Source organism: Mandrillus leucophaeus, unplaced genomic scaffold (assembly GCF_000951045.1).
Source record: "Mandrillus leucophaeus isolate KB7577 unplaced genomic scaffold, Mleu.le_1.0 Scaffold411, whole genome shotgun sequence".
Lineage (NCBI taxonomy): Eukaryota > Metazoa > Chordata > Mammalia > Primates > Cercopithecidae > Mandrillus > Mandrillus leucophaeus.
In genome coordinates this window covers 77,437-89,690 of record NW_012104377.1, presented here as the reverse complement: position 1 = coordinate 89,690, position 12,254 = coordinate 77,437, and the positions used below count along the sequence as shown (strand labels likewise).

At 39.7% G+C, this 12,254-nt stretch overlaps 1 protein-coding gene across 2 annotated transcripts in view; it reads right to left on the bottom strand.

Moving 5' to 3' along the window:
* INO80D (INO80 complex subunit D) overlaps nt 1–12,254 on the bottom strand; it is a 105,868-nt gene that overhangs the window by 32,776 nt on the left and 60,838 nt on the right. For both annotated transcript variants that reach the window (XM_011992465.1, XM_011992464.1), the window contains one exon: nt 2,386–2,610. In XM_011992465.1, the coding sequence (XP_011847855.1) occupies nt 2,386–2,610 (225 nt within the window). The remainder of the gene's footprint in view (nt 1–2,385; nt 2,611–12,254) is intronic.

Here is a 12,254-nt window from a genome sequence, read left to right as displayed (position 1 = left end):
AATAAATAATAAACTCAATAAAGAAGCTGGCCTTCTATCAGGAAGCTGAGGCTGTAGTGACCCATGATCATGCCACTGCATTCTAGCCTGGGCGACAGACGGAGACCTTGTCTGAACAACAACGAAAAGAATCAGAATTGAACTTTACTTCCTTAAAGTAAGACAATATTTTGAATTTTTTTTTTTTTTTGGAAAGCAGTCCCACTCTATAGCCCAGGCTGGAGCACAGTGGCATGATTTCTGCCCGCCGCAACCTCCTCCTCCCGGGCTAAAGCCATCCTCCCACCTCACCATCCCTAGTAGCTGGGACTACAGGCACACGCCACCACACCTGGCTAATTTTTGTATTTTTTAGTAGAGATGAGGTCTCACCATGTTGTCCAGACTAATCTCAAATTCCTGACCTCGAGTGATCTACCCACCTCAGCCTACCAAACTGCTGGGATTACAGGTGTGAGCCACTGCGCCCAGCCATGTTTTGAAATTTTAAAATTCAATTTAGTGTTTTAAATGTGTATTTCAGTTAAAAGTAATAACCAGGAGGGGCAGTGGCTCATGCCTGTGATCCCAGCACTTTGGGAGGCCAAGGTAGGCAGATCGCCTGAGGTCAGGAGTTCAAGACCAGCCTGGCCAACATGGTGAAACCCCATCTCTACTAAAAATACAAAAATTAGCCAGGCGTGGTGGCAGTCTACTAAAAATACAAAAAAAATTAGCCGGGCGTGGTGGCACATGCCTGTAATCCCAGCTACTTGGGAGGCTGAGGCAGGAGAATCGCTTGAACCAGGGAGGTGGAGGTTGCCATGAGCCAAGATTGTGCCACTGCACTCCAGCCTGGGTTACACAGAAAGGCTCCATCTCAAAAAAATTGGAAAAAAAAAAAAAGAAAAAGAACCATAATTAAAATATATATAAAAAACAAAATTCTGTTATATAAATATGTATTTATATATACACAACAGATACTACATATATTTATTTATATAGAAGATATTTTATGTTTATATATGTATAACAGAATTCTGTAATCAGTTTAGAAAATATAACTTTGGATTTTTGAAACATTTTATATAAACATTTAATATAAACTAAGGTATTACTGTACTAAGGTTTTCACCATTACCACCAAAACGGTAAAATGCCAAAATTTCCAAAATATCAGATAACTCTACATTTCCGATACACAGATTTTCATGAATGGACTATTATATAAACATGATGAATCATGTTTTCAAAAGAATCTTGAAGAACACAGGGAAATGGCTACGGTATACTTTTGAGGGAAAACTAGAACACTCAAACTATTGTCATGAGAATTAATGTAATTAATTAATAATTAAGACTTAATGTCATGAGAAAGTGGTCATAATTCAGTGATAAACAAACAAAAGCATTTATGGAAATAAACGAAAATGTAGAGAACATGATCTCAATTTTGCTTTTTAATATAAACACATGGCTCAGTGGAAAATTTATACGCTCACACACACACACACACAAAGACTAGAAGGAAACAGAATCAAAATGTTAACAGTGCTCATTCTGTCTTGTGAATGACAACATGAAGATTTTTCCCTTCTTGTGTATTTTTAAAATTTTCCACAATAAACAAGTATCTGCATTATAAACAGAAGGAATTTTTTCTTAAAAAAAAACAATGTAATAAAATACTTACACAAATAATCTGTGAGGTAATGTAAATATTAACAGAAAACAGACTGAAAAGGCCAGCTACAGTGGCTAACACCTCTAATCCCATTCTAATCCCAACACTTGAGACCAGCCTGGGCAATATAGGCAGACTCTCATCTCTACAAAAAAATTTTTTAATCAGCTGGGTACGCTTTCATGTGCCTATGTGCCTTTTCATGTGCCAGCTACTCAGGAGGCTGAGGTGGGAGGATCATTTGAGCTCAGCAGTGAGTTATGATCGCACCACTGCACTCCACCCTGGGCAACAGAGCAAGACCCTGTCTCTAAAAACAAAAAACGAAAACCAACACTGAAAAGAAACTCAAATAACACAAGTAAATAAACATAAAATACTACTTTTGTAGTTAAAAATCTATAAATGTTACTTTTAAATAACATGAAATTTCTAAGCATTGTATTTTTTTTGTAAGCCAGGTAACATCCTCAAATCTTTAATGAATAAATTCTAATCAAACTTCAGCAAACTATTAGCAATGCTTTAATTTTACTGTTAGCTCATGGCAGTATTATTTTGACACCTGCAGCACTTTAACAAAGCAAGAAAACCAAAACACGATGCTTAAATGTTTGTGACTTAGTGGCCATCTCCCATTGTGCCTCAACTATCCTCTCACAAAATAAAGAAAGCAAACTGAGATGAGTCCCTTAAGAATAGGTTGCTGTGGCTCTAACCTGGTTCGATTGCATGCAGCTCTCCGCAGTTCTTGTATTAACTGACCAGTGCATTCTGGTTCTTTACTGGCCGCCTGCAGCAAAGCTTTCCTAAATGTATGCCGGCATTTCTTTTGACGAGATTCTGCCCGCTCCAGGCGGCACAGGTGCTTATATTTCTGCTGAAAGTAAGTGCAAAGTTGGGTCACCCTGGAGCTCCTACTCTCCGCATCATCATCATCTGACCTGGAAAGTGCAGGGAGAGAAATGAAAAACTGGTTACATTAGGCTCATTTTAGACAGGGGAAAAGAGAATTAGGAACTGTGGCCGAATGCACAGGTTTAAAACTTTTGTGGCATGTGAGCACATACTTCACACAATTAGAGTAAGAGAATTCCAATAGAGCTGAAATAAGTACAGTATTTCAACAATAAGGACAGAGTTAATCCAGTGCTTTCAGAAACAGCCTTCTTAGCATGGCATCGGTAGACACTTAATATGCCAGTGTCTTCTAAATTTTAAGTGATTAGAGACTCTAGAGGAAAAAATTCATTTCTTTACCTTTACTTACTAAAATGTCTGAGTAAATGACATGACAGTTATGAGGAAACAAACAGCATAATTTCATAAAAGACAGGTCATACCAGAAATAGGGCAGTGAATTCTAACAGTTTATTATCTAAGAGCTGCCCTTTTAAACATTCTGGTTTTTAACTACCTTTTTCTTGCTAACCACCTAAAGAAATTTGGTTGTAGGGATAGCATCGATTCTACCACTTTTTTTTTTTTTTTTGCGGGGTGGAGACAGTCTCGCTGGAGTGCAATTCATGTGATCTCGGCTCACTGCAAGCTCCGCCTTCCGCCACCACGCCCAGCTAATTTTTTTGTATTTTTAGTAGAGACGGCGTTTCACCATGTTAGCCAGGATGGTCTCGATCTCCTGACCTCGTGATCCGCCTGTCTCGGCCTCCCAAAGTGCTGGGATTACTGGCGTGAGCCATCGTGCCCAGCTTTCTACCATGTATTTTTTTTTAACTATGGAAGTATCCTAGACAGCATTTAATAAGTCAGGGATTACATACAGGATTTTCCATCACATGCTAATAATGTGATTAACTAGTGTCCTGGCTAAATGCTACGTGGAAGTGATGCTGAAGGAACATCTAAGCTCAACGAGAAAGAGTGCTGAGGTTAGTTAGCAATGTCTACCACCAGCAAGGTTTAAAAGGCCACTTTTTTATGGAACAAATGTGATCTTACTTTTTACCGTTAGGGATAATGCACTCTGGACTTGAAAACTGACCTGTTATTTTAGCTTCCTTCTCTTCTATCATAAGTAAATACCACACATGTGACACCATGGACTATATATTATCTTACCAATCTTCTGCTATTCATTGCTTGGTTTCTCTTAAGTGATATTATTATTCTTTCCTTCAGCATAGCCTATAACAGCCTACTTTATAAACTTCTACTTAGTATCTCTCCTAAGAAGCACATTCTCATCAGTATAGTTTTTACTACAGATCTACAAATGGAAGGATTTTACTTCAATCTTTTCATTTACTCAACATTCAACATTTACTGTTTATCTATTATGCTCAGCACTACAGAAGAGAGACCAACATTTCAAAGAGTTTGCAATGCAATTTAGACAAGATAAACACTTACCAAAAGTTAAAACAATTCAAAAAAGAATAAAATCAGTAACAAAAACAGTGGGGCAGACAGGCCAATGATTCAAACATCTGACCACAAATCAGAAAAATCTGTGAGCACTGAAAAGTTTCAGACTCCTAGGAGCTACCCGAAATCTACTGAAACAGAGATCTCCATGGTATGGGGCCCAGGATTCTTCATTTTGAATTCTTCCCTGACCTCTGACAGAAGGTCTACACTTGCGAGTTCTCGTAGAGCTAGCAAGTGTGATAAATATCTTTCACACAAGACAGAAAACAGTAAAGTATCACAACAGAGGTCAGGGTAAAGTGTTACTGAAGTTCACTGGAAAGACAGCTGGAAGGCCTGGATGCAGTGGCTCACGCCTGTAATCCCAGCACTTTGGGAGGCCAAGGTGGGCAGATCACTTGAGGTCAAGAGTTCTACTAACATGGCAAAACCCTGTCTCTACTAAAAATATAAAAAGTACCCAGGTGTAGTGGTGTATTCCTATAATCCCAGCTACTCAGGAGGCTGAGGCAGGAGAACCATTTGAACCTGAGAGGTGGAGGTTGCAGGAAACTGAGACAGCAACAGTGCACTCCATCCTGGGTGACAGAGCAAGATTTTGCCTCAACAAAATAAATAAATAAATAAATAAATAAATAAATAAATAACTCTGCTGGAAGAAAAGAAAGGCTTTGCAGAGGAGGTGACAGCAGAAATGAACCCTGAAGAAAGAGGACCTCACACAAATAGAAAACGTAAGCCAAGATACAGAGATAGACAGGATGGTGAAGAGCAAGAATGTAAGTAGCTTGGTGTGGCTAAGGTAAGGGGTCTATAAGGGAATAATGATAGGTAAGGTTAGCTTTCTAAACTTAAATATCAAATTAAAGAGTTTAACCTTTATTCCACAGGCAAAGCAGGAGACTTGTAATTTTTTAAATTTTGCACTCCTAACTGCTAAGCTTTGTAATTGTTAAGAAAACACAATCACAGAGGTGTGCCATGACAATGATTACAGTCAGCAGCAGATATAAAATCAATGGAAGAAGAGAGAGAAGAGTAAAACTCCGGGAAAGAGATAACAAGGATCCATGCTAGGATGGAAGGAGGAGGACTGGAGAGCGTGAGGCAATCTGCATGCATAAAGACATGTATAAAGACAAGCTTTGTCAGCTGGCAAGGACCAGGGAAGGGACAATAAGCAGGCAGCAGTTTCCACCAGCAAAGACTGGGAAGAAGAACAGTAACATAATGTATAAAACGAGGAACTAAAAATACAAAAAAAATTAGCTTGGCATGGTGGTGCATGCCTGTAGTCCCAGCTACTTGGGAGGCTGAGGCAGGAGAATTACTTGAACCCAGGAGGCAGAGGTTGCAGTGAGCCAAGATCACAAGCCACTGCCCTCCAGCCTGGGCGACAGAACAAGACTCCCTCTCAAAAACAAAACAAAACAAACAAACAAAAAAAACATATAACGGCCATTATCATAATTGAACTAACTCACTTTGGTGACTCAGTATGAAGGATTAGAAAGTCAATGACTCAATGGCTCAGAATCTGCATAACTAGGAAAATAGAAGTCTCATTCATACAAAAAAGGAAAGGCAGGTCTTGAAGGGAAGGCAAAGCTTGGGTCGATAATCAGTTGCCAAAATTGTTACTTTAAAAAGATGCACCTGCACCCCTGCCACTGCTATCACCACCTCAGTGTCACCTGGCTCCAGTCCCGCTCTTAGGACAGCACGGCCACAGCTGCATGGCCCTGCCTGCCTCCTGTGCTGCGCAGTCACTGCGTGTGCCCCAGATGGCGCTTTACCCCCAGGACTGGCTTAAAATAGCGAAGTGATCATCATGGCCGATGAGAGGCAGGACTGGATTGCAGCTCTGACACACAGAGCAGAGTGCAGAGGCTTGCATAGTGAATTTTAGCTCCAGAACAACTGCAAGAACAAACCAGGAATCCCAAGAGGACCCACAGACCCTCTGAAGGAAGTGGACTGCTCCTGCAGGACCTGGAGACATTCCAAACACTGTGAATGCCCAAACTGCAGAAGTAGGAAAGGGAGATCCTCTGCTCCGAACACACACCCGCGCTGGGGAAACTGAAGGTCTGGTTTACAGGAGAAGTTTCCGACCTTACCTGGACTTGAGTCAATTTAGAGAGCTGAGCAAAATACAGGGGTAGAGGAAGCAGCGGGAAAGGTTCCGGGAGCTTACTGGTTCCCCAAGCAGGTCATTCCTGCCTGGCATCACAGAGATCTTTTGGGAGGGCAGCCAGAGGCATGGGGAAAATGCCACAGGGAGAAGGAAATCTCCAGCTGAACTTTGTAACAATCTGAACTGGGTGAGAAGCCTCCTGGCCAGAATGTGGGGGAGGCCACAAATCCTGTGTGCAGACTCCACAGGTGGGGAAAGAACCAAAGCCCTTTACTTTCCCAGCTGGGAGGCAGGTAGCCTGGGGCAAGTTCTCAAGCCCTGCTCACCCACTGCCTGGAAACAGACTGGGCTATTAGGTGGGGCATGGTGGGAGTGAGGCTGGCCCTTCAGATTGTGTGGGAGCTGGGTGAGGTCTATGACTGCTGGCTTTCCCCCACTTCCCTGACAACCTACGTGATTCAGCAGAGGCAGCCATAATCCTCCTAAATACACAACTCCATTGACCTGGGAACCTTTGCCTAGACATAGACACATTGTCACCAGGTTATCCAAAGTTAAGACGAAGGAAAGAATCTTAAGAGCTGTGAGACAGAAGCACCAGGTAACCTATAAAGGAAAACCTATGAGATTAACAGCAGATTTCTCAAGAGAAACCCACAAACTAGAAGGGATTGGGCCCTATCTTCAGCCTCCTTAAACAAAACAATTGTCAGCCAAGAATTTTGTATCCAGCAAAACTAAGCATCACATATGAAGGAAAGATACAGTCACTTTCAGACAAACAAATGCTGAGAGAATTCACCATTACCAAACCACCACTACAAGAACTGCTAAAAGGAGCTCTAAATCTTGAAACAAATACTGGAAACACATCAAAACAGAATCTCTTTAAAGCACAAATCATATAGGACCTATAAAACAAAAATACACGTTAGAAAGTGAAACAGAAAACCAAAAACCAAAGCACACAGGCAACAAAGAGCACAATGAAAGCAATGGTACCTCATATTTCAATACTAACATTGAATGTAAATAGCCTAAATGCTCCACTTAAAAGATACAGAACCACAGAATGGATAAGAACCCACCAACCAACTATCTGCTGCCTTCAGGAGACTCACCTAACATATAAAGACTCACATAAACTTAAAGGCACAGAAAAAGGCATTTCATGCAAATGAACACCAAAAGCAAGCAGGGGTAGCTATTCTTATATCAGACAAAACAAACTTTAAATCAACAGCAGTTAAAAGAGACAAAGAGGGATATTATATAATAGTAAAAGGCCTTGTCCAACAACTGCAGAATACACATGTTCTATTCAACAGCACACGGAACTTTCTCCAAGATAGAACCATATGCTAGGCCACAAAACGAGCCACAGTAAATTTAAGAAAATTGAAATTATATCAAGCACTCTCTCAGACCACAGTGGAATAAAACTGGGAATCAACTCCAAAGCGAACCTTCAAAACCACGCAAATACGTGGAAATTAAATAACCTGCTCCTGAAAGAGCATTGGGTCAAAACTAAAATCAAGATGGAAATTTTAAAATTCTTCAAATTGAACAACAATAATGACACAACCTATCAAAACCTCTTGGATACAGCAAAGGCAGTGCTAAGAGGAAAGTTCATAGCCCTAAACGCCTACATCAAAAAGACTGGAAGAGCACAAACTGACATTCTAAGGTCACACATCAAGGAAGCAGAGAAACAAGAACAAACTAAACCCAAACCCAGCAGAAGAAAGGAAATAACCAATATCAGAGCAGAACTAAATGAAACTGAAACAAACAAAATACAAAAGATAAATGAAACAAAAAGCTGGTTCTTTGAAAAGATAAATAAAATTGATAGGCCATTCGCAAGATTAACCAAGAAAAGAAGAGAGAAAATCCAAATAACCTCAATAAGGAACAAAACAGGAGATGTTACAACTGATACCACTGAAATACAAAAGATCATTCAAGGCTACTATGAACACCTTTATGTACATAAACTAGAAAACCTAGAAGACATAGATAAATGATAAATTCCTGGAAAAATACAACACTCCTAGCTTAAATCAAGAAGAATTAGATACCCTGAGCAGACCAATAACAAGCAGCAAGATTAAAATGGTAATTTAAAAATTACCAACAAAAACCATTCCAGGACCAGACTTATTCACAGCAGAATTCTACCAGACATTCAAAGAAGAATTAGTACCAATCCTTTTGACAATATTCCACAAGATAGAGAAAGAAGGAACCCTCCCTAATTCATTCTATGAAGCCAGCATCACCCTAATACCAAAACCAGGACATAACCAAAAAAGAAAACCACAGACCGATATCCCTGATGAACACAGATGCTAAAACCCTTAACAAAATATTAGCTAACCGAATCCAACAACTTATCAAAAAGATAATTCACCATGTCAAGTGAGTTTCATACCAGGGATGCAGAGATGGTTTAACATAAGCAAGTCAAGAAATGTGATACACCACATAAACAGAAATAAAAACAAAAATCACCTGATCATCTCAATATATGCAGAAAAAGCATTTCAAAAAATCCAGCACCTCTTTATGATTAAAACTTTCAGCAAAATTGGCATACAAGGGACATACCTCAATATAATAAAAGCCATCTATAACCCACAGCCAACAAAATACTGAATGGGGAAAAGTTTAAAGCATTCCCTCTGAGAACTGTAACAAGACAAGGATGCCCACTCTCACTACTCCTCTTCAACATAGTACTGGAAGTCCTAGCTGGAGCAATTAGATAAGAGAAAGAAATAAAGGGCATCCAAATCAGTAAAGAGGAAGTCAAACTGTCACTGTTTGCCGACGATCTGATCGTTTACCCTTGAAATCCATTAAGACTACAGAAAGCTCCTAGAACTGATAGAAGAATTCAGCAAAGTGTCTGGATACAAGATTAACATATGTAAATCAGTAGCTCTTCTATATAGCAACAGCGACCAAGCAGAGAATCAAATCAAGAACTCAATCCGTTTTATAATAGCTGCAAAATAAAATAATAATAATAAAATACTTAGGATTATACCTAACAAAGGAGGCGAAAGACCTCTACAAGGAAAACTACAAAACACTGCTGAAAGAAATCATGGATGACACAAACAAATGGAAACACATCCCATGCTCATGGATGGGTAGAATCAATATTGTGAAAATGACCATACTGCCAAAAGCAATCTACAAATTCAACATATTCCCAATCAAAATACCACCTCATTCTTCACAAAATTAGAAAAAAACAATTCTAAAATTCCTAAGGAACCAAAAAAGAGCCCACATAGCCAACACAAGACTAAGCAAAAACAACAAATCTGGAAGCATCACACTACCTGATTTCCAACTATACTATAAGGCCACAGTCACCAAAAAAGCATGGTATTGGTATAAAAATAGGTACATAGACCAATGGAACAGAATAGAGAACCCAGAAATAAACTCAAATATTTACATCCAACTAATCTTTGACAAAGCAAACAAAAACATGAAGTGGAAAAAGAACACCCTTTCAACAAATGGTGCTGGGATAATTGGCTAGCCACGTGTAGGAGAATGAAACTGGATCCTCATCTCTCCCCTTATACAAAAATCAACTCAAGGTCAATTAAGGACTTAAATCTAACACCTGAAACTATAAAAATTCTAACATTGGAAAAACACTTCTAGATATTGGCTTAGGCAAGGAGTTCATGACAAGAACCCAAAAGCAAATGCAGTAAAAACAAAGATAAATAGCTGGGACATAATTAAACTAAAGAGCTTTTGCACAGCAAAAGGAACAGTCAGCAGAGTAAACAGACAACCCACAGAGTGGGAGAAACTCTTCACAATCTATATATCTCACAAAGGATATATAGATATTGATATATAGATATAACAATATATAGATATAACAATATATAGATATTGTTAATATCCAGAATTGACAACGAACTCAAACAAATCAGTAAGAAGAAAACAAACAATCCCAATAAAAAGTGGGCTATGTTCAGCTGGGCGCACTGGCTCGTGCCTGTAAGTCCAGCATTTTGGGAGGCCAAGGCAGGCGGATCACGAGGTCAGGAGATCGAGACCATCCTGGCTAACACGGTGAAACCCCGTCTCTACTAAAAATACAAAAAATTAGCCAGGCATGGTGGTGGGCGCCTGTAGTCCCAGCTACTTGGGAGGCTGATGCAGGAGAATGGCGTGAACCCAGGAGGCACAGCTTGCAGTAAACCGAGATGGTGCCACTGCACTCCAGCCTGGGCGACAGAGTGAGACTCCATCTCAAAAAAAAAAAAAAAAAAAAAAAAAAAAAAAAGTGGGCTAAGGACATGCATGAACAGACAATTCTCAAAAGAAGATAAACAAATGGGCAATAAACATATGGAAAAATGCTCAACATCACTAACTGCAAATTTGATTTGCAGGGAAATGCAAATTAAAACCACAATGCGATACCATCTTACTCCTGCAAGAATGGCCATAATCAAAAAATCAAAAATCAGTAGATGTTGGCGTGGATGTGGTGATCAGGGAATACTTCTACACTGCTGGTGGGAATGTAACTAGTACAGCCACTATGGAAAACAGTGTGGAGATTCCTTAAAGAACTAAAAGAAGAACTCCCATTTGACCCAGCAGTCCCACTACCAGGTATCTACCCAGAGGAAAAGAAGTCATTATGCGAAAAAGATACTTGCACACACATTTATAGTAGCACAATTCGCAACTGCAAAATCATGGAACCAACCCAAATGCCCATCAGTCAACAAGTGGATAAAGAAAACTGTGGTGTGTGTATAAGTGTGTGTGTGTGTGTGTGTGTGTGTGTGTGTGTGTGTATGATGGAATACTACTCAGCCATAAAAAGGAATGAATTAATGGCATTTGCAGTGACCTGAATAAGACTGGAGACTATTATTCTAAGTGAAGTAACTCAGAAATGGAAACCCAAACATCCTATGTTCTCACTGATATGTGAGAGCTAAGCTATGAGGACCCAAAGGCATAAGCAAGATACACTGGACTCTGGGGACTTGGGGGGAAGGGAGGAAGGGGAGCAAGGGATAAAAGACTACAAATAGGGTGCAGTGAATACTGATCAGGTAATGGGTTCACCAAGATCTCACAAATCGCCACTGAAAAGCTTACTCATGTAACCAAACACCACCTGGACCCCAATAACCTATGGAAAACGGAAAAAATAAAAATAAAAAAGATGCTATTACTGCAGAATGGAAGGACTAAATCAGTGCTTCTCAAGTTAAGTGCGGAAAGACGCACTTAAATGCTGAGGCATGTTACATGATTACACAATTTTCTAAAGCTTATTCATAATTTCCACACTTATTCTATCACAGACCAGTAATAAGCAGTTTGTAGACTGACACAGGTCCACAGGCCAACCCTTGCAAGGACATAATTAAGAACATCTCCAGGATGCTTCCCACTTCTAAGATCAATGACAACGATATTTCAAACCTGGTTGCTGATGAAGAGTAGGAAACAGAAGAGAAAGGCCAGTTTCCCTTCATTTAGCAGTGACAAAACCTGGCACCTAGTGCATTCTCAGTATGTGTTTGTTTCCTTCCTTCTTTAACTTTCCATATCTGTGAAACGAGATACACCTAGCCTACCCCCCAAGATTGTTAAGAAAAAGGAGAGAAATGATACCTGTGAAGTGACAATATAAATACAGATATTGTTATTACTAAAATGTTATTAACAACCCTACAGAGCAGCAAATTCTACACCTGATATTCTAAGATTCCAGGCTTGTCCATAATCTCAAGGCATGACATGAACTTCTCCAAATGAAATTCATTTTAATTTACTTTATTAAGACAACCAAACAGCAAAATGGTAATACCTCTAATAAAAATAGGAGAATCAGAAAGAGGCATACATATTAAGAAAAATATTGGCCGGGCGCGGTGGCTCAAGCCTGTAATCTCTGCACTTTGGGAGGCCGAGACGGGTGGATCACGAGGTCAGGAGATCGAGACCATCCTGGCTAACACGGTGAAACCCCGTCTCTACTAAAAAATACAA